The sequence below is a fragment of the Schistocerca cancellata genome, chromosome 10 (assembly GCF_023864275.1).
Source record: "Schistocerca cancellata isolate TAMUIC-IGC-003103 chromosome 10, iqSchCanc2.1, whole genome shotgun sequence".
Lineage (NCBI taxonomy): Eukaryota > Metazoa > Arthropoda > Insecta > Orthoptera > Acrididae > Schistocerca > Schistocerca cancellata.
Genome location: NC_064635.1, coordinates 218,147,218 through 218,170,909, shown reverse-complemented (window position 1 = coordinate 218,170,909; position 23,692 = coordinate 218,147,218). Strand labels below are relative to the sequence as shown.

Genomic DNA, 23,692 nt, shown 5'->3' with positions numbered 1-23,692 from the left:
CAAAATTTGTGATCAAATTCTTTTTGATAAAGGTTTAAAAACAAAAAATCTTAAACCACTTGATAAGTTTCGAATCAACGACCTACTGCATGCAAAGTCCTTACCCTATCCATTATGCTACACAACCAGTCAGTTTCATACCATCTATTTAACGCTGTTAATGGTGACTCAAAACAACAAAATTTTTCTTCGATTACTCGCAAACGAAGACCCACCATGGGGAATCGTTGTAAGTTGTGATACCTGGGATCTCATCCTACATCAACACATAGATATTTCAAAAAGTCTGTCCCACTGCTGGGGACCTCTCCTTGTAAGTTCAGCTCATTAGAAAACTTGTTCAGGTCCCCAGCCCATATGCTCAGAGACACCTCACTGCTCAGTGGATGACGTGCAGAGAAGGACCTCAGTGGAGAAGCGTGGCAGAGAAGAGCCCGGCGGCGAAGAAATCTGTCGGAGAAGTTATTTTGGTTCATCTGCTAACAAAAAGGAAGACTAGTATTTTTACGTTTTCTTTCACCATGTCATTTCAGTTGTGACTAGTGTTCTGAGTGCTAACCAGCAAAAAGATGCCTTAAAAGAACCTGGTCCTCTCCTGGATTCTGATTTCAGGCAGTTAACCAGTATCGCGCTCCCTAACATTTGGTGCTGAAGAACTATGTCCAGCACTGTCTGACTTTTCTGTGACCAATGAGGCAAGTCCTCGTCAGCGCAGTCGAGTTTCTGTCTATTAAATTCATTGCTCCGCTCCTGTAGAAAAACTGATCCAGCTCATACATATGTACGTCCGCTTTCTTTATTCTGTCAGCAAAATCCTCTATACCTTCCACTTGCCTCTTTGTAATATCACTCAAATGTTCCTGACAGAAACTTGCACTCTTCTGCTTCCTGAACCTCTACAGAAGTCTCCATTTTATATGTTCAAACGTGTCCCCCTTTCTCAGTGTTTCCGTGTATCTACAAAAAGTTTTTGCCTCTCTTGCTAGACCTAATTTTGCTACCTGTAACAACTGCTCAAACACCAAGTCTCTGCGACATTGTCAGGTTCTCCACGAGCAACATCACATCCGCAAAAAGTGCTGACTAGGGTAGTGGCATATGGATCTGTTAGATGGTTCAGTGTCTGGAACAACTGTATTTCCTCATGCTTAGCTACAAGCTTATTCCATAATTCTGTGTTATCTGGTCTACCCTGTGTTACTTCATCAATCAGTGCTTTAGCTGTCTTCTGGACAGTAACATCCTGTATCTCATTTCAACACCTTTACTGCTCATCCACACACAATACAAATACGCACCAATTGCCAGACTGAAGAACGAGTAACCCAGAATCCCTATACTGCATCACAACAGAACCAAAAGTATGTCACATGAAACAAGTTACAGGTACAGATTCAGCGCACAATGCAGAATGCTCAAGTACCGAGTGATCAAAAAGTCAGTATAGATTTGAAAACTTAATAAACCACTGAATAATGTAGATAGAGAGGTAAAAATTGACACACATGCTTGGAATGACATGGAGTTTTATTAGAACAAAAAAAAAGAAACAAAGTTCACTAAATATCCGACAGATGGCGGTGGACAGTAAAACGTCAGTGACTGTGCATGATAATCGTGTATAAAAGGAGCTGTAATGAGAGAGAGAATCAGATGCGCCAGTAGTCGCAGCATGTTGACGTTACCTGAAAAGGCGCTTTTAGTGAAGCTGTATTATCAGACGCCCAGACCTTAGTTCGTGCGATTATTGGCTTTGGGGTTACCTGAAGTCGCAAGTGAATCGTGATCGTCTGATATCTCTAGGGATGCTGAAAGACAACATCCGACGCCAATGCCTCGCCATAACTCCGGACACGCTTTACAGTGCTGTTCACAACATTATTCCTCGACTACAGCTATTGTTGAGGAACGATGGTGGACGTATTGAGCATTACCTTGTAAAGAACATCATCTTTGCTTTGTCTTACTTTGTTATGCTAATTATTGCTATTCTAGTCAGATGAAGCGCCATCTGTCGGACATGTTTTGAACTTTTGTATTTTTTTGATTCTAATAAAACCCCATGTCATTCCAAGTAAGTGTGTCAATTTGTACCTCTCTATCTACATTAATTTGTGATTTATTCAGTTTTCAAATTTATACTGACTTTTTGATCACCCGGTATTTATACTGCAAACATCTAGCAGTCCCAGGTTCTGCCCCTTCTTGTTGCCCCAAAACTCAGACACATCAGCTAGTTCCTCTGGCGTATCCAAAGTAATCCCTACGCTATTGTGACACTCTATTGTAGATCCATGTGTATCACACATATCGAAAACAACCAATAGTTTCTTCACTCATCCCACTCTGTTAGCACTGTAGGTTGAGGTCCACTCTGCATGCTGCGTGGACGACGCAATTTCTCATACCTACTGAAGATGATGCCACAACTTCTGAGGCAATTTATAGCCGACTCCGAGAGTGGCCGGATGGCCATAATGTCAGGTTGTCAAACAACGCACAGCTGAGGTTGGATGAATACATAGAGAGAAACGGCTGTCAAAACCAATAAATTACTCTCTATTTGTACATCAGCACTGTGTCGAAATAGGGGCGTGATTACTCTGTCTCCCCCGAAAAAAAGGGCTGGCAGCAAGGCAGGTACTTTCTAGTGATCGGACAGCTGACTACAATGTGTGCTCGTGTCCTGTTTTTCTGACGATTGCTGTAAGCATCTGGCTTGTGCACCTGTGTCGTAAGCCACAGCACTGGCGTCAGTTGAATGTGGAAACAGCCACGAATCTTGCAGATGTAGCCAACTACGCGATTAACGACCGCAGACGGGTGGACAACCGTTCATCAAGCAGGTGTGTCGAGCACGTTGTCGAAAGCCATCTGTTGCGCCTGGGCTGTGCCCTGTTGCCTGTGCTCTGCGGTCTGGTTGCTGCTGAAGTGAGCCAGGAAGGTTTCTCTGCAGTGTGGCACCAAGCCTGAAGTGTGGACTTAGTGCAGGAAGTTGGTACCAACATGGAGACTCGAACCTCAAGCTGCTGTTGGTGCCTGTGAATGAGTCTGCTACAAATTTGACAGCGATTTGTTCCAGATACCAGCTCACCTGTTAGGGCAATTCACCATTTCTAGACACGTATTCGGCAATATCACTGAAACCCTGATGTTCGGGATACCCTTTCGCCTGTGCCATGCATCATCCCCGTTGTCAGGTTATAGCGATCAGGCCTTGTCCATCTAGTAATAAACCACCAACCCAAATGACAACAGGCTGTGTTCACTAGCTACTGGTGGCTAATACAGTATTCCACTGTAGCTTCACACGTAATCTACCCTTAAAATGCTTGCGGCTGTACAATGGTGAGAGTGATAGCTAATGAAGGGCTATCGCTAGGCTTCTAGTTGACTCCTCCTCTAGTAGTGAAGACCAAGGAGAGAATGGTCGATGGTGGGGGCGAAGTCTTCCCACTAGTGACAGCGTGGCTTCTTACTGACTTTCTGTAGTGCATTTTAAGCAGGCACTCACTGGTTAGGTTTCGTGTCGTCTCGTCTCAACTACTCCAGATGTTGAAGACTGGTCATCCTTCTACAAGGTTAGTACACGAATGACACTGAAAAATTTTGAGATGACTGTCCCGCCTCTGGTGACAAATTTGGCTTCATGTGCTCACACACAGCCCTCTGAAGGCCCACAGACAGACATGTTTCTGTTTACCAGCGACTGATGGCAGCCAGCGCAGCAGACTGTCAGCTCCACTGTAGCTGAAGACACACAGTTCCGACGTAAGTGTTTGAGAGGTACATGGGTTGGATGGAAAGTAGTGGCAAAACAGCCATAAAATAAAGGATGTGTATCACATGCCATGGGCACTGTGTGTTTCTGATAGCAAACGATCTGTACAAATAGCGCAGTGAGCGGCGACGGCTGTGTTTGAGTCAGCTTCTGTACATACTGTCTGAAACTGCGGAAGGGCAGTTCGAGCGCCCTAGCAGCATATTTAGGAAACACAAACAAAGTGCATGGATATAGACTGAAATGGCACATAGTCAGAGCACAACAGCCTCCTGACACAGCGTCCCATCATGCATGATGCTACATGGCGAACCACATGCACTAGCTCCTGCATACATGGAAGTGGAAAATACTGGAACATCAACCGAATTCACCCGATAGCAGTCTGTGCGATTACGAGCTGTCCGCCAAAATGAAGGAATGTCTTCTTGGCACGTGCCATAGGGCAGTCCTTGCAAGAAGTCGGCAGAGGTGGACTTGCTGACAGTGTGTGGCGCCTTCCATCGGTGTGGGGAAGGTGATCGAGATGCGGGGCACTTACACTGATGGCTTGCACCATTTGGAACGTCTGTCAGCAACGTCTGGTATGAATCATAACTGTGTTGTCACGATTTTTATCCAACCCATGCACTTTTGTACACGAATATAGAAAGCTCTAAAACAAACTGCTGGCAGTTACTATTCCATCATGATGAGTACAGGAAGCAAGAAATACCTGAAGTGTGCTTCATACTTATATGTATATAAGCATCTGAAGACAGCTGCTGTAGGTAGGTACAGTAACACCATTTACATCTACACAATGGGTCACTCATTCAGAAACATACTTGAGTGATGGTTGTTTTCTAGAAGGAAGAACGTCCACCAGCCAGTGTATTTGTCGTTCCACAGTAGTGCTTTTCTCAGTGGCTGGGATCTTTAACATACAGTGAGGTGATCGAAGTCATCAGAAATTAGATATACCGTGTCGAAATTCCTTATGACCGGCGTAGTGCAATAACTCGGCGTGGCATGGGCTCAACAAGTCGTTGGAAGTCCCTTGCAGAAATACTGGTCGATGCTGCTTCACAGCCGATCTTATCCAAAAATACTGGATGGGATTCGTGTCGGGCAATGTGGGTGGCCAAATAATTCGCTCGAATTGTCCAGAACGAACAGTTGTGGTCCGGTGAGATGACATCGTTGCTTGGGAACATGACTGCAATTGGTCTCCAATCACCTGAGAACAAACGACAGCTCCGCCATGGCACCACCCTTTTGTACCTTGTACCTACCACCTTTTCTATGTGTGCATATTGCTATCCAATGACTTTAGTCAAAAAATGGCTCTGAGCACTATGGGACTTAACTGCTACGGGACTTTAGTCACTTCACTGACGAATCGGTGAGTTCTGTGGACTGTGCAGAAACCCAACAGTCGGACGCTCCTAACGCTGAGATGACAGCAACGTTATTGGCTGTGCCGCGCAATCTTGTAAGACACAACTCGTACCTGGAGTCGGCAAACGGGCTAGTTAGTAGCAAGTGGTACATGCAAATGGGTGGTGCGACGAAGTACGGAGCGATACGAACTCCCAGGAGGAATATCATTGTTGTGGCTTCCGTTGACCAACGGAGGAGAACAGAACGCTGGCCGGCCGGAGTGGCCGAGCGGTTCTAGGCGCTACAGTCTGGAGCCGCTCGACCGCTCCGGTCGCAGGTTCGAATCCTGCCTCGGGCATGGATGTGTGTGTTGTTCTTAGGTTAGTTAGGTTTAAGTAGTTCTAACTTCTGGGGGACTGATGACCTCAGCAGTTAAGTCCCATAGTGCTCAGAGCCATTTGAATCGGTTCTGAACAGAACACTGACAGCGGTGTCACCAGCGACAGTAATTGACGCTGGAGCGACACCACATCGTATTTTAAGATGAGGCCCAGTTCGAGGGGCTGAATAGCCTTCAATCCACACCGACGGAAAAAAATCGCAGCACCAAGAAGGAGTTGTGTGACACAGACGAAAGTTAGTAGGCATGTTCCTACGTCTAGAAGATGATGTCTATTACAAGTTTGCGCCAGTCGCATAAGAGTGGAGCTACTAGTGGCACTATGACAGTGCAGAGCAAGTTTGCTTTAAATACACGCTCTGTCGGTCATGAGAGTTTTTGAGACTGGACGTGGTGAGTTGAAGTTAGTGAATGAATGCGATTAACGCTAAAAAGACGCCATTCTAAACACCTCGCTGATTTTGGACGAGGCCTACGATAACTGGATGTTCCCTCTGCGTTGCTGCAAAAATACATGGCAGGAATGTAAACACTGCACGTGTTTGCTGGTAGTGGTAGTCACGAAAATGTATGGTCGTAGGTAAACTAGGGACGGGATGACTACATGGCAATACCGACAGGGAAGACTGTCGTGACGGCGTATGGATCTAGCGCATCGTGCTGCACCTGCAGCAGAAACCTCAGCAGCAGTGGGCACGGTAGGGACAGAACGAAATTACAAATCGATTACTTGAAGGACGTCTCCAAGTCAGGCGCCCTGCAACGTGAATTCCACTGACGCGGAACCTCCGCCGTCTGCCACTTCAGTGGTGTGAAGCGAGCGCTCGTTGCAGAGCAGGGTAGAGGTCGCTTGCGCTTCCTGAGGAAAGCTGGTTCGGCCTCGGTGCCCACGATGGCCGTGTGTTGGTTACGACGAGACCACTTGAGGACCAGCAACCAACCCCGACCTGGAGCTGTGGTCTCGGGAGAGACTTCGTATGACAACAGGACACTCTCGGGGCTATCCCACGCAACCTGACTGCAAATCTGTACGTCAGTCTGGTGATTCGATCTGTTACGCTGACATTTATGAACGGCATTACAGGGGGTGTTTTCCAACAGGCTGTCGCTCACCCAATGACCGCTGTCGTAATCCAAACGCTCTACCGTGTGTCGACATGTTACTTGGCCTGCTCGATCACCACATCTCCAATCGAACACACATTGGACATCATTGGACGGTAATTTCAGTGTCATCGCATTTACTGCCCCTGCTCTGACCGACTGAGTGCAACAAGCATGGAACGCCATCCCACAAACTGAGATCCAGTAACAGTAAAAAACATTGCTTGCACGTTCGCCTGTCTGCTCTCAATGTTCTGGTCATTACAACGGTTGTTAATTTTCCAGTTCACACTTGCAATGGCTTATCTCGCGATTACTTTAACCTACGATGTTGCAGTGTCAGTCACTTAAATATGTTACCTAGACGAATGTATTCCCGACGTTTCGTCACTCTACATTAATTCTCTTTTTGGTGTTGTTAGTTTTTTTTCGTCGGTATGTTTCTTCTTCGGAGATGCGAGCAGTGCATGGTGCATCGAGTGCGGTTGACGAAGACAGCATCCACACAGCTGGTGCGTCCGTCAGTTTTATAATGGTGTGAACTCTGCCAGTGACACGACCTTTAAGTCCCCTCTTAGCTGAAATATTCATGGACAGTTTCGAGAAACAGTTCCTAGAAAATGAACCCCTCAGTAATCACATTAAATACTGGTAGAGATATGTAGATGTACTGTGTATGTGGACAGGTACCAACACACAACTGAACACATTCCTAGAACATCTAAATTCACAACATAAAAACATACAATTCTACATGCAGCTAGGTGAAAAATTCATTAACTTTTAAGCCTTAACACATATATCAACACAAATACACATACTTCTAGCATTTACAGAAAACCCACAACAACAGACACGGTAATACCCTCATGTTCATAACACCCAATAACACACAAACATGCAGCCTTCCATTTCATGGCACATCGCCTCACATCCATACCAATATCAAAACAGATTTTCCAAATAGAAGAAGACACCATTAAATATGTTGCATATAACAATGGCTATAACCCTGAATTAGTTGACAAAATCCTGCACAAGAAACAAAGAAGGAAAATCTTGCCCTACATTTATGCTCTCTCTGCAATAACAACCACACCAAAAACCAACTGGTGTACTATTCCATATCTAGGTAAACTATCAAACTACCCAAAACATTGAAATCCCAAAACTATAAGATATCATTTTATATAAGAGACACTACAGCTAATCTGCTATTCAACAGCAAGGACAAAACAGATAAACAAAGCAACAGTGGGGTCTACAAAATAACCTGCACTGACTGCAATAAACTGTACATTGGTCAAATGGGCCGGGACATATCAACAAGGTTGACTGAACATGAACTCAGCTCGATATAAAATAAATCAGACTCCACCTTTTCTGAACATGTGCTCAAAGAGGAACACGAATATCTAACCCACAAAGAAGTGCTACACATAGCCAACAAAGGCAGTAAACTCAGCCTACTAGAAGCACTTGAAATTAACAAACACTTAGCCCTAAATCCCCATCTGGTTCTAAATGACCAATTGCAACTGAGCACATCATCACTCTTAAACTTTACACAATAAAGTAAACCTGCTACTAACCACAAAGTGTCCCAATAGTAAACAAATTGACATCCCAATATAATGTAATATCCCATATGTGTTTACATTTCTAACTGTAACTCAACTGTAACCATGTAATATTTGGAATATATGTAACCCCCAAACAAACATTGCTGTTGTACAACCAACAATTAGTGTCCAGTGCAACTGTTCACAGCTGGCCAGAGTGGCTGTGCAGTTCTAGGCACTGCAGTCTGGAACCGAGCAATGGCTACGGTTGCAGGTTCGAATCTTGCCTGGGACATGGATGTCTGTGATGCCCTTAGATTAGTTAGGTTTAATTAGTTCTAAGTTCTAGGCGACTGATGGCCTCAGAATTTAAGTCGCATAGTGCTCATAGCCATTTGAACCATTTTTTTGAACTGTTCTCAATAAACACTAAACAGTTGTACTTTTGTAACAATGTGTAGTCTAAATAATCCAAATCTTGTCATACATGGTACTGACAAAGAATAAAATGTGATTTATTACGTTAAAGAACAGTTTTACAGAACAAAAAGTCAAAAGACCCTTTTGACAATTCCAAAGACAATACCACAACCAAAGATTGTATGTAAGTGAGTTGTATCCTAGTCCAGAATGTTTGGTTCGAACACAAGCTCCTTGTAAACAATAGTCAGTAGTTATCTGAAGATGGCCTAATAAGCCAAAAACTAGTTCATACAAATAAAATCAGTAGAACAAGAAAGCGCCTAAGTGTAATTCAACCCTCAACACGATGTAATAGATATTAGGCTGATTAGAACAGATTTATTTCTACCTGATGAGAAAAATACTTGCAATGTAGCCTATGTCATACTATTACAGGATCTTCACAACATGTAACGATATGTTAGTGATGTGTATGCCCTGATTTCTTCTGTCCATGAAAATAACTTGTATAAAAGTAGAAATCTACACTTCACATGATAAATTTTAGGCATGTGGTCAACAATATAGCTATCACAGATTGGGTAAAGTGGATCTTTTAATCGGGGGGGGGGGGCATGTCGGGGTGGAATTGGTTAGAATTACTATACAAAACCAAGCTGCAGCTGTTTGTTTGGCGGTACATTGCAGCTGGCTGCAGAGGTGGTCACAAGGAGCCAGCTACCAGAAGTAATGGATTAGCTCAGTCTGTGACAGGCTTCTTAGTGTACAGAGTGCACCGACCAGAAGTGGGAAGTGTGCTGGGTGAGTGGGGATAGACGCAGATGTGTGTGCAGTGTGAGAGGAGATTCAAAATAACAGGTGTTTGCGCTGGCAATATTGATAACACTCGAATTCCTACCATTCCAACCATCCCTGGATGCCTTCCATGGCTGGTGATATTGCTTACACACGCGTCCACGACTGCAGCTGTAGCAGAAGTGGAAGTTGTCGCCAGTGTAGTTTTCACCGATCTCTGGGCACTAGCGTCGGCGGTGTATGACGAAATTGGTGCACTGTGTGTGTACATCAGGACATGAACGTGCGGAATCTGCCAGTGTTTCGTCGATCTCCGACATCCTCCCATGGCAGCTGCTGCTACAGACTGATTTGTGGTTAAGTGTGTCGTGCTTAGTGCTTGCCAGTACATCGCAATGGACTCTGTATTGCAGTGTTATTTACTTGTTTTCTCTATACTATCCGCAATAGGCCCTTCCTCCTTCTCAATGTAATGGAGATAACCAATTTAGGTTTTCCACAGTGTTTTAAAAACCCAATCCTGGCATCAAATTCCCGATTGACAATGATATCTAGCCATGACGACTTATTACTCCTGATTAGATCGCGGTTTAAGTGTGTTATGTTTAGTGTCTCTCAGTACATCACAGTGGACTCTGTCTTGCAGAGGTATTTGTTGTTGTTGTCTCTGTACCATCATGTGGTAGATCTTCCTCCTCCTCGTGCACCTTCTCCTTCTCCTCCTCCTCCGCCTCCTCCTGCACTCTTCTTCCTGGTGTAGCTGAGAGAACCTGTCAGTTTAGTAATTCTGTAGTACCTTTGAAAAAGAAAATACACATGGAAGGCCTGTAGTCCTCAGGGAACCCAAAACCATTACGGAATGCACATCGAAATTTGAAATTCCAAATATTTCATAAATCACCACTTCCAGTTGTGATGTCAAATAATAAGTGCCTATATTAATCATTTAATTAATATTTCCTGTGGCACATCTTCTGAAGCAACATTTGTGACATTTTTAAAATATGATATTCCACTCCAGATTTAATAACTTCTGAAGCACTGCAGTGTTTCATGAAGTGTATTACAAGAATGCGCACCAGGATGGCTGGGGCAGTTTAGAGTCCATGGGTGGAGTGAAAAAGTGCTGCAGTTATTAGAATATCCCATGCTCATTCATGATCAAACCAGTTAGCTCTCTCTCTCTCTTTGTAGCTAACAATCACTTTTTTCTTTTACTATATTTCCAGTCAACCTGCTATTAGTTTTGTGATGTCATCAATTTTTGTGTGTTTGTTTGTGTGTGTGTGTGTGTGTGTGTGTGTGTGTGTGTGTGGGGGGGGTGGGGGTGGGTGGGTGGGTGAAATAGTTACCATGTTCGTCATATATCCCCTGCATCATGATCAGAAATTAACTATTTATTAACTTCCGCAATATTTCTGGATCAATTCCCAGACAGGTAATTGCTCTGAAGGAAAGCATCTCTTGCATGTGCTGGTATCTGCATGCATACAGACCACTTGAGATGGCAGAGGACGCTGACAGGATGTGTGATTTTATTCCAGGGATTAGCGTGACATCCACTCTGTGCGGCGCAAGAGGCAGCTTGTGGTGAGGCCACTGGTGGACACGTCGCTTTGTGGGGCACTTCGGACAGCCTGCATGGGTAGCGAGACGAGAGAAGGTTTTAGAGATATGTTCCAGCAATCTGTGAGGGTGTAATTATCCATCCCTCAAAAGAGAACAAAGGTTTGCATCTGAATGTGTACTTGCCCCTGATGTAGGCAACCCACCATGTGTGGCGATGCTGCTGTTACCCTACTACTCCTGTTCCCAGTGATATACTGTCCGGCACCATAGCCATTTACTACAGAAGTGTGAGGCCTGTGAGGAGCTGCTCAAACATTGTGCCCCGTTGTTTTTAGGCTGGCAATGTGCTAGATGGACTACTGGTAGCACTTTCGAAATCACGACTGATTTCTTCTGCTGATTTCCCGTGATTTTTTACAACTGTCCTCCACAGTGCTTGACAGTCCCTGTCCATAAGTAGATGAGGTCGTCAAGATCCGACTGCCTCGAGACGTAAGTGTCCTCGACGGGAATATATGCTATCTTGTGGGCACTGCAGCAGATCAGATATTCGTATGTTGGGAGTGATAAACACATCGTATGTTCCGACTCCCTGAGTGCCCATCACTCTCTGCAGTGTGGATAAAGTTGTCCAGAATATCCAGGACGCTCTCCTCAACCTACTCACACGTTACCACCCCGCATGAGTTCTCGCTCTAGTGAGAGGACTCTCCAGTGTGTGGCCCTTTTGGCGTACAGGTCACAGTACACCACCTTTTACTAGAATGAAGATTATTTTCAGATGAAAGGGCGGCAACTCTATGCCAACAGATTTGCTCTATTGTAATTGACGGTCAACCGAATGTGACACAAAATCTTAGGGTGACTTTCTTGACGTGTTATCAGGATTGCTGTCTGATTCCTGCTTTTTTGCCAATTATCAGCCAGCTACATACTTCTCTGAATCTGTTTTAGTTTTCCTCTTGTTTTATTTAGCGTTACTTAATAGTTGTAGAACATCTGAACAATTTAACGCCATCTTTCATTGAGTGTGATATATTCTAACCATGCAAGGTGTGTTCAAAAAGTATCGATAATTTTCATTTTCTAGAATTACTTTTATTATTCATCTACATTAATGTTATATTCTTCAAAGTAGTCCTCATTACATGACACACGCTTACGCAACCGCTTTTTCATATTCCCTGAACACTTTCGGAACACTTATCTTTGCCACAGCACATAGCTCTTTCAGCGATGCGCTTTTAAACTCATCTAAGGTTGTAAAACGACGGCGCTTTAACGTTCGTTTCATTTAGAAACAGGAAAAAGTCACACGCGGCCATGTCTAGCGAATTTGGAGACTGGGCATCATTACAATTTTGCTTTCTGCCAAAAATTCATAACAAGCAATGAAGTGTGAACAAGTGAAATATTGTGGTGCAAAAGCCACGAATTGTTTCGCAACAAATCCTGGAGTTTTCTTCGGATTGCTTCTAGAGAACTGCACTGATGTTGTGGGTAGTAGTATTTCTAATTGATTTTGACCTATTGCCAAAAGGTCGAGATGCCCTACACGGTTAAAATCGAAGAAAACACTGAGCAAAACCTTCCCAAATACTGATTTGTTTCGTTTTTTCCACGTTTCCGTCGGTTTTTGATGTGGTTGGGCGGCCAGAAAGTTCGTCATCCTCAAATTTTTCACCACCACCACCAGAACGCTTATAGCACACATAAACCCTTGTTTCACTCCTAAGAGTCATTAAAAGCAACAATTATAATTTATAAAACTTTGTTACATTTTATTCCATTTTCGTAGCAAAATATACTGCAAACTGTCTGACTCATTTTGGAGACAAATCAGCAATCGTCACTCTTAAGCGAACACAACTCACTTACGTGACAACTGAGGACCCACTAAACGTTCAATACAGCGATCAGTGAACACATAGTTTGACATGTTGGCCGATAAACAACGAAAAATCGCGAGAATTTGACTAACACAATCCTCGAAATTAAAAGTTCCCGCTACTCTTTGAACACACCTGTATACAGCAAATAACAGAGGATGAAAATGGTGCTCCGAGATTAACAGATTGGCAGGAAATCATAGTAGGCCATTGTAAACTAGTCAGGAGAAAAGAACACAAATGAAATGATGCATTGGTTAACGCTTGATAACGAAGACAAAATCTGTAAAAACATTGTGTTAAACCAGTTGACTGGAAGACACTCACTCGTCGCCGCCATCGCCACCAGCAGTGCAGCCGCGAGCGCACAGTGGGAGCGCGTGGCCATGGCTGCCGCCGTCGCCGCCTGCTCTGCTGCCGCTGCTGCGGCCGCCCGGCAGCGCGAGCCTCGCGCACTGGCGAGCCACCTGGCGGCGCCGTGCCGAAACAGGCGTGTGTGAGCGCAGCACACGAGGACGGGGGGCACGCGGGCGAAGGCGAAGGACAGATTACTATAAGGCAGGGCCTGGGAACGAGTACTCGAAAACGGCGAAGCTTGTCGAATGTTCACGTGCTACTGTCGTAAGCTTCGTCAGAAGGAAGCAGGACTGCGAAAATACCACTACTCGCTAAATGGTTGGACGCCCATGACTTCATGCAAAGTACTGTTTGGAGGCTTGTCTGCCCTGTCCATTTTCTTTGCCATTCTGTGTCCACTGGCGCAATCCCCGTACACGGCGAAAATATTTGTGGATATCTCCACTGCTGTCACTCACTACTGAACTCAAACTGAAGAATGTTCCGATTTCGCGGGACTGCTACGGTCGCAGGTTCGAATCCTGCCTCGGGCATGGGTGTGTGTGATGTCCTTAGGTTAGTTAGGTTTAAGTAGTTCTAAGTTCTAGGGGACTTATGACCTAAGATGTTGAGTCCCATAGTGCTCAGAGCCATTTGAACCATTTTTTGTTCCGATTTCCCCAGTTGGAACTCCATTTTCTAGCATCCAGAGCTCCAATCAGTACCTCCAGGTGATAAAATGACAAAATGTAAACTCAAACAGCAACAATGAACCACAAATGGAAAATGACAATCATTACATAAACCCATAGCAACATGCTAAACAACAACGCTACGAATTTATGCACTATTCTTATACTTCGTTGTAAAACATCGAGTAGCTCTCACAGTTATTTTAAATTCAGCTCTATCTTAGATTTGACTTGGAATCCATCAAAATGATAGACTAGGAGAATGTGCAGTATGTAATCTGGTATGCAGAATTCAAAACTGTGATAATGGTGTCACATAATTATAGACGCCATTTTAGTAGAACACGACCTCAAAAATTAGCACAGTGAGATGGATCAAAAACCTTAAAAGGCAGACCTTTCTCTAAACACAGCCCGCACCCTACCACACACACACTGCTCCAGTGCCTGAAGCACGTGTTGTCATCTCGAAAGCTGCCAGAGTGGTGGTGAGCTGCGACTTCACTCTGGAGATGAAACGTGGACGACGCGCTTCCTGAGGAGTGGCTGAACCGTGACAGCCTGGATGTCACCTCATCAGACTTCTGTTTGTGGTGTTACGTCAAGGATCCCGTGTAGACGACGCTGGTCGATGACATTCCTACCCTTCGTGCTAGTATCACTGATGCAATCCGAAGTCTTGATGATACAATACTGACCCTCCGCCGGCCGTTGTGGCCGTGCGGTTCTAGGCGCTTCAGTCCAAAGCCGTGCTGCTGCTACGATCTCATGTTCTAATCCTGTTTTGGCCTACGTTTAAGTAGTTCTAAGCGTAGGGGCCTGATGACCTCAGATGTTAAGTCCCATAGTGCTCAGAGCCATTTGAAACATTTTGAACTGACCCTGAATGGGCAGAAATTGAATTCGCCTTAATGTGCTACGAGCGACGAGTGGGGCACACATTGTACTCGTAAGTCTGACACAATCGAAAAAAAATCTCTTACAGCAGCTAATCGTTTTACAGCAAACCGCGATGATCTTTCACGAATAGTTTCCAACTTATAATTTTTTGAAGCCATACGGGACCTCATCAACTCCCTGTATTTTATTGCAGCTCCGAGGCAAAGCTGAAAAGGCCGATAACAGTAAGCGTGTTGTTCATCTGTCATCTGATGTTGGTGATACTGTAGGTACAGACGATAATTTAAGTAGAGGGAAACTTGAAGGCTCACTGTAATGTCTGTAGTACTGATGTACTCAACCCTACTGTGTTTTCCACTTTATGAAACGAGCGCCGATGCGGAAGCAAATTTATAAATTTATTGCAAAATGTTGAATATGCAGGGTACAGCAAAGCTCAGCTCGTAGAAACTGAAGCAAGTGTTTCTATGTTTCATAACACTGATGAGCATCAAGTCATGGGAGGAAAAGAGGGGAAGCAATTTATCTTCAGAAAAAATCAGTTATTGGGGAAAATATATTAACACCGATTTTTAGTACTGAAAACGTGATAATAGCACAGGAAAACGATAACTCTGATACTGTAGTTGTTGGAATGTGGTACATTATATCGGCAGTATGTGACTGAAAACAGGCAGTTGCTTTCATTCCGTATGTTCATTGTGTAAAGATAGATGTAAATTGTATTTGCCTTGTCGTTAACGAATATTCTTGACGTGGTAACAGTTTACTGTTGTTCAGTAAAAGAAGATTGTTATTTGAAAAAGTTGTGCTCGGTTATGTACTAAATCATCCGAGAAGTGTCCTTTATGAAATTGGACATGGCTAACATTAAGATACGAGATATGATGGAAAAGACTACAGGAACTGAAGACGTCGAACCGAATGTATCTCAAAATGGAGAAAAGCTGTACAGTGGTGTCGACGGCAAAACTAACCAAGGATAAAGCCTTAAACTGGACTAAATACCTGTTGTTATCGTTGTTGTGGTCTTCAGTCCTGAGACTCGTTTGATGCAGCTCTCCATGCTACCCTATCCTGTGCAAGTTTCTTCATCTCCCAGTACCTACTGTAACCTACATCCTTCTGAATCTGCTTAGTGTATTCATCTCTTGGTCTCTCTCTACGATTTTTACCCTCCACGCTGCCCTCCAATGCTAAATTTGTGATCCCTTGATGCCTCAGAACATGTCCTACCAACCGGTCCCTTCTTCTGGTCAAGTTGTGCCACAAACTTCTCTTCTCCCCAATCCTATTCAATACTTCCTCATTAGTTATGTGATCTACCTATCTGATGTTCAGCATTCTTCTGTAGCACCACATTTCGAAAGCTTCTATTCTCTTCCTGTCCAAACTATTTATCGTCCATGTTTCACTTCCATACATGGCTACACACCATACAAATACTTTCAGAAACAACTTCCTGACACTTAATCTATACTCGATGTTAACAAATTTCTCTTCTTCAGAAACGCTTTCCTCGCCATTGCCAGTCTACGTTTTATATCTTCTCTACTTCGACCATCATCAGTTATTTTGCTCCCCAAATAGCAAAACTCCTTTACTACTTTAAGTGTCTCATTTCCTAATCTAATTCCCTCAGCATCACCCGATTTAATTCGACTACATTCCAGTCAACATTGTCAAAAGGTTTCTCTAAGTTTACAAATGCTAGAAACGTAGATTTGCCTTTCCTTAATCTTTCTTCTAAGATAGGTCTAAGGTGAGTATTGCCTCACGTGTTCGTGACTAACATGGCGGCGAGTGAGTGACGTGCGTTGGCTTGGCTCGCAAGTTTACGTGAAATCTGGAGGTGTTTTAAGCAGTTAGGCTAGTCTACATATACTAAAGCCGTATATCTACTGCCGAGTGTCGTATTTTACATCACATACTGAGCGCCAATTACACGGAATCGCACTTAAAATGGAAAATCGCCGAACAACGCGCAGTGCAGCCAACGGCCAGGCCGGAGACAGCGCAGGCGTGGAGTCTGCACCGGGAGTTGCGGCCGCTCCGCCCGGCATCGCTGACATCGCCGCAGTCGTGAAGGCTGAGGTGGGGTGAGTGCCGCGCTGCAGGCCAGGGAGACGCTCGGGCTCGCTGTTCAAACCATCACTGATGCTGTCACTGCAGCAGTGACGGACAAAATACAGAAAACTCTGGAGGCGAATGCGAGCGAGATCCGTGCACTGGACGCATCGTTAAAAGCAACTGAGGAGAAAGCACGACTTCTCGAACAGAAATTGATCGAGAAGACGGACGAGCTCGAACAATATCAGAGACGCAATAATCTCAGACTGTTCGGCATTCCAGAGAGCAGCAGAGAGAACACAGATGAACAAGTGATAAACCTCGTCCAAGAAAAGCTAGGCGTGCAGGTGACTCTGAGTGACATTGACAGAAGTCATAGAGTGGGTCGTAGGTCGCCAGGTTCTACAAAACCAAGACCTATAATAGTGAAATTTGTGTCCTATAGCAAAAGATCTGAAATCTTCAGAGCAAAGAAGAATCTCGCGAAGTCGGGTCTGACAGTACGCGAGGATCTGACATCTGAAAGACTAAACATTTTGAAGAGAGCGATTTCGAAATTTGGGCTACAGAATGTATGGACAAATGACGGCGGAATAATGGTTATGACCGAAAACGGAAAGAGAACAATTTGCATTGTTGATGAACTCGAAAGCCTGTGCTTTAGAAGCTAAATCAGTCTACCATAACTTAACTAATGTATTATCAAATTTTTCGTTTCTCCACATAACTATTTTTTTAATCTCTAATTGTTTTCTCATGTAATTTTGTTATTATTTCTATTATCAACTTTTCGTTTCTCCACACAACTATTTTAATCTATAATTGTTTTCTCATGTAATTTTGTTAATTATTACATAAGGTAGTCTCACTTCCATCTTTAATTAGCAACCCACCATCATACTTTAGTTGTTATCCTCATAAGTGCAATTAATATCACACTCTACCGTTTCGTGCAGATTACTCCCGTTGTGTTCAGCGAAATTCCTTCCCCTGCCGGCCCACGGCTACTTCCAGAACCGTTGCAGACCTCGCTGACCTTGGCCGCAGTTCAAGTTGGCTCCCCAGGGAACCACCCCCTCCCCCTCTGGGCCGCTCTCCCTGCTCAGAACTGGGAGGACACTTCGTCACCCGCACCCGCCGCCTTCACACGCCTTCCGCATTCCTCATGGCAGACCCTCTTGTCACCGCTAACCACGACCCGCAAACATCTGTCGGCAGTCTTCTCGGGAAATCAACACCCGAACGCACCAAGCTGCATATTGCACATGCAAATGTCCAATCTCTGCCAGCTCACTTCGACGAGTTCAAATATATATTTCAGACTACTGATATACACGTAATACTTTTGTCAGAGACTTGGCTCAAACCAAGTATTCCTACAAATTCCGTAAACCTATATGGCTGTATCTTTCTCAGGCACGACAGGTGCAACAGACGAGGGGGCGGAGTAGGGGCGTACATACGGTCTGATTTGTCACCTACTGTACTACACACATCCGACAACAATGTAGATAAACAAGAGGAATATATGTTCATAGAGATCAAATCCCTTAACAGAAAGTGCTTAATATGTGTCCTTTACAAACCTCCTAAAGTAGGCGGGTTCGCCTGCTTCGAAACTGCCCTCTCTAGTCTCGAATCGTCATATGAACATGTAATTATAGCAGGTGACACTAACATTAATTTTCTGTGCAATAGTCCTTCCACTGGGAAATTTAAGAGGATGCTTTCTTCCTCAAATATGACGCTACTTCAGCTGGCACCTACTCATCACACGACTACCAGTCACACTTTCATAGATATATTAGCAACGAAATCTCCGAACAGAATAATCCGCACCTCTCAAATAATAACACCTGGCATGTCGGCCCATGACATCATTTTCATGACGTATTCACTAGAATGTCCTAGAAAAAAACAAAAACTGTCTACATACCGAGACTTCAAACCCATAAATTTGCCTGAACTCGAAACTGAGGCACAAGAAATAGTTTGGGGGATGAACTCTACTCCCCTCATGGACATAAACGACAAACTTCAAGATTTCACTAACAAAATTACCCAACTCTATGACAAATACGCTCCAATAAAGACCAGAAAAGTAAAAAGGAAACCTGCACCTTGGCTGACTGATGAACTAAAACAGCTCATGAATCTCAGAGACGCTGCTCATCGAGCATACAAGATACACCCTACACTTGAAAATCACATTGTATACAAGCAGAAGCGAAACAAAGTCAGTCAAGCGGTGAGAAACGCTAAGCTCAGGCATGCCCGTAAATTAGCTGACAATAGATGTAGACCAGCTATCCTGTGGAAAAATCTCCATAGTCTCGGTTTAGGCAAAATAAAAGTTGCAGAAAATCCCATGGTCCCAGCTGAAGAACTAAACCGATTCTTCACATTACCTGCAACCACAATTGAACCGCAAAAAAAAAAAAAAAAAAAAAAAAAAAAAAAAAAAAAAAAAAAAAAAAAAAAAAAATTGATTACTTCATGGGGATGAACGACTGTAGCAAAGAAAAATTCTATCTACGGCACGTCACTTGCAATACTGTCAAGAAAGCCATAATGCGGATTAGATCAGCATCTACTGGACATGATGGCTTCACTATCCAGATGGTAAAACTTATTATTGATCAACTACTGCCCTCTATAACAGACATTTTCAATGACTCATTAATCACGTTTCCCCTGAGGCCTGGAAACTGGGACAAATTAAGCCACTGCCTAAAAATGACATCGCCACAGCACCCTCTGACTACCACCCCATCTGCCTTCTTCCTGCACTATCAAAGGCCTTAGAATATATGGTCCATGACCAGCTCACCAACTACCTAACTACTAACAACCTACTAGACGAATATCAATCAGGTTTCCGTAAACATTGAAGCACAACATCCGCACTGATAAAGGTGACAGATGACCTGAAACTTGCCATGGACAGACAAAAAGCGACTATCATTTGCTTCTTAGATTTCAGCAAAGCATTTGATACTGTCGACTTCGACATCTTACTAGCCAAACTTAGCGGTCTAAATTTCTCACCAAGTGCAGTACAGTGGTTTCGCTCATACATGACGTCACGTCAGCAACGCGTCCTGTCCGGGAATATAAAATCACAATAGTGGCAGGTAGTGTCAGGCGTTCCCCAAGGCTCAGTACTAGGTCCCATACTCTTCTCTCTGTATGTCAATGATGTGTCATCGGTTCTGACTTATTGCAAATATCATATGTATGCTGATGACCTTCAGTTGTATCTAAGTGAGGAACCAAACAATCTGAAGAAAGCTATTGAAAACTTCAATACTAATCTCGATGCACTATCAAAATGGGCACAGGACATAGGACTAAAACCCAAGTGGTACTTGTTGGTCACTCTAAGCTCATTAGCCCAAAACACCGGAAATCCGTACCATCTCTTATCCTAAATGGAACAAATATTAACTTCTCTCCCTCAGCAAAGAGTTTAGGAGTAATAATATATGAAAATCTAAATTGGACAGAGCACGTAACTGCAGTGTGCAAAAAAGCATCAGCATCCCTCCATGTCCTACAAAAATATAAAAAAACTCTTCCCTTTCGATCTGAAAAAGAAATTAGTACAAACGCTTATATTCCCAATCATTGATTACAGCGATATTATCCTACATGGCCACTCTCAGGAAAACTCGCGACGTCTGGAACTGGTCATGTACACCTGCGTCCGATATATCTGTGACATTCGACTTTTTGATCACATTTCACCAGCATATGCAAAATTGTCCTGGCTGCGTGCAGACAAACGCAGAGATTTCCATACACTCTGTCTCATCTACTGCCTTATAAATGTACACTGTCCCTCATATCTCTCCTCGTCCCTAACGCTTATGTCTGAACAACATGACAGAAACACACGTTCCCATCATAATAAAATCCTCTCTGTTCCACTGCATCGCTCAGTCACCTTCTCCAAGTCCTTTACAGTAGCGGGAACCCGACTCTGGAATAACCTCCCTCGGCATGTTAGAGAACTTAAAAACATGTCCGGCTTCAAAAAACAGTTAATGACGTATCTATTTAAGCAACAGTAATGCTTTCCTTTGTACACGAATGCACTTCACTTCATTACTTCCCTCTTTCCCCCTCCTTAAGTCTCCCTCCCCCAAAACTAGCTATACTAGTAATCATCTACTTTACGCACCAAGATATTAATGTACATCTGCACAAATCTTCATTACTATTGCCCATTTTTCTCATGTTTATCATTATTATTTAATTTTTTTTACTCTTACTATTATTACTTTTATCATAATTTGTATGTATAGCACCTGTCGTAAAAATACTGCCAGTACTTACTTTACTAGGTCTTAGTCATTATTCTTTATTCATATTGTGACTAGAGTAATCTAATTTTCTTATTTAAAGTATTGTCATGATGTAACTCTGATGTGTGAAATGCTGCATGTGTGAAACACTGGTCCGATGTAAGAGAGGGCCTGTTGGCTCTAATCTGATCAGGTTAAATAAATAAATAAATAAAAATAAATAAATAAATAATGTTTCTACGGAATCCAAACTGATCTTCCCCGATGTCGGCTTCTACCAGGTTTCCCATTCGTCTGTAAAGAATTCGTGTTAGTATTTTGCAGCTGTGACTTATTAAACTGATAGTCGGTAATTTTCACATCTGTCAACACCTGCTTTCTTTGGGATTGGAATTATTATATTCTTCTGAAAGTCTGAGGGTACTTCGCCTGTCTCGTACATCTTGCTCACCAGATGGTAGAGTTTTGTCAGGACTGGCTCTCCCAAAGCCATCAGTAGTTCTAATGGAATGTTGTCTACTCCCGGGGCCTTGTTTCGGCTCAGGTCTTTCAGTGCTCTGTCAAACTCTTCACGCAGTATCATATCTCCCATTTCATTTTCATCTACATCCTCTTCCATTTCCATAATATTGTCCTGAAGTACATCGCCCTTGTATAGACCCTCTATATACTCCTTCCATCTTTCTGCTTTCCCTTCTTTGGTTAGAACTGGGATTCCATCTGACCTCTTGATATTCATACAAATGGTTCTCTTTTCCCCAAAGGTCTCTTTAATTTTTCTGTAGGCAGTATCTATCTTACCCCTAGTGAGATGAGCCTCTACATCCTTACATTTGTCTTCTATCCATTCCTGCTTAGCCATTTTCCACTTCCTGTCGATCTCATTTTTGAGATGTTTGTATTCCTTTTTGCCTGCTTCATTTACTGCATTTTTATATTTTCTCCTTTAATCAATTAAATTCAATATTTCTTCTGTTACCCAAGGATTTCTACTAGCCCTCGTCTTTTTACCTACTTGATCCTCTGCTGCCTTCACTACTTCATCCCTCAGAGCTACCCATTCTTCTTCTACTGTACTTCTTTCCGCCATTCCAGTCAATTGTTCCCTTATGCTCTCCCTGAAACTCTGTACAACCTCTGTTTTAGTCAGTTTATCCAGGTCCCATCTCCTCAAATTCCGACCTTTTTGTTTTTCAATTTTAATCTGCAGTTCATAACCAATAGATTGTGGTCAGAGTCCACATCTGCCCCTGGAAATGTCTTACAATTTAAAACGTGGTTCCTAAATCTCTGTATTACCATTATATAATCTATCAGATACCTTCTAGTATCTCCAGGATTCTTCCATGTATACAACCTTCTTTTATGATTCTTGAACCAAGAGTTAGCTATGATTAAATTATGTTCTGTGCAAAATTCCATCAGACGGCTTCCTCTTTCATTTCTTAGCCCGAATCCATATTCACCTTCTGTGTTTCCTTCTCTCCCTTTTCCTACCTAGGTATTACAATTACGAACAACTGAAATTGGGAGGAACACACAGAAAATGATGTGGGGAAGACTAACGAAAGACTGCGTTTTATTGGCAGGACACTTGGAAAATGTGACAGACCTACTAAGGAGACTGCCTACATTACGCTTGTCCGTCCTCTTTTAGAATACTGCTGCGCGGGGTGGGATCCTTACCAGATAGGATCGACGGAGTGCATCGAAAAAATTCAAAGAAACGCATGACACTTTGTTTTATCACGAAAAATGGGAGAGAGTGTCACAGAAATGATACATGATTTGGGCTGGAAATCAATAAAAGAAAAGCGTTTTTCGTTGCGAGGGAATCTTCTCACGAAATTCCAGTCACCAACTTTCTCCTCAGAATGCGAAAATATTTTGTTGACACCGACCTACATAGGGAGGAACGATCACCACGATAAAATAAGGGAAATCAGGGCTCGTATGGAAAGATACAGGTGTTCATTCTATCCGCGCGCTATACGAGATTGGAATAAAAGAGAATTGTGAAGGTGGTTCGATGAACCCTCTCCAGGCACTTAAATGTGATTTGCAGAGTATCGATGCAGATGTAGATGTTCTACATAAGATATTAGAACACACGAGAGCATTTAAATAGGGTACAAACCATTCAACATTTGCAGATCATCTAAAAGAGGAACACCGTAGACCCGAGGTCGGCAACCTGCGGTTAGTGAGCTACATGCGGCTCTTTGGATGTGAAGCTGCCGATCTTTGGTTCCATACGCACATATTATTTATTTTATAAGAAAAAAAATTTAATCGTTCTTAATCGACTAACGAGGATTAGGCACCATTTCTATTCCTCACAATCAGCCCACTGTTCTCACTTTTCACGGCACGCTTCGCCCGTGACACCCGTCACTGCCGCACCGCGACAAGCAGCACGTTCTGACCTGTGAAGAGTCCGTTCGTGCCAGTCGGCTATCACCGCACGCGGGAGGCGACCGCACAGTGAGACAAACAGTGTTT

The 23,692-nt window shown here is 43.4% G+C and overlaps 2 protein-coding genes across 2 annotated transcripts in view; one reads left to right on the top strand and one right to left on the bottom strand.

The window, feature by feature from the left end:
* The window catches only part of LOC126106846 (venom protease-like), a 221,254-nt gene extending 207,969 nt beyond the window's left edge, over nt 1-13,285 (bottom strand). The window contains exon 1 of the mRNA XM_049913240.1: nt 13,213-13,285. Coding sequence (XP_049769197.1) covers nt 13,213-13,273 — 61 coding nt within the window. The 5' untranslated portion in view covers nt 13,274-13,285. The remainder of the gene's footprint in view (nt 1-13,212) is intronic.
* The window catches only part of LOC126106278 (trypsin 3A1-like), a 112,123-nt gene continuing 101,702 nt past the window's right edge, over nt 13,272-23,692 (top strand). The window contains exon 1 of the mRNA XM_049912500.1: nt 13,272-13,377. Coding sequence (XP_049768457.1) covers nt 13,272-13,377 — 106 coding nt within the window. The remainder of the gene's footprint in view (nt 13,378-23,692) is intronic.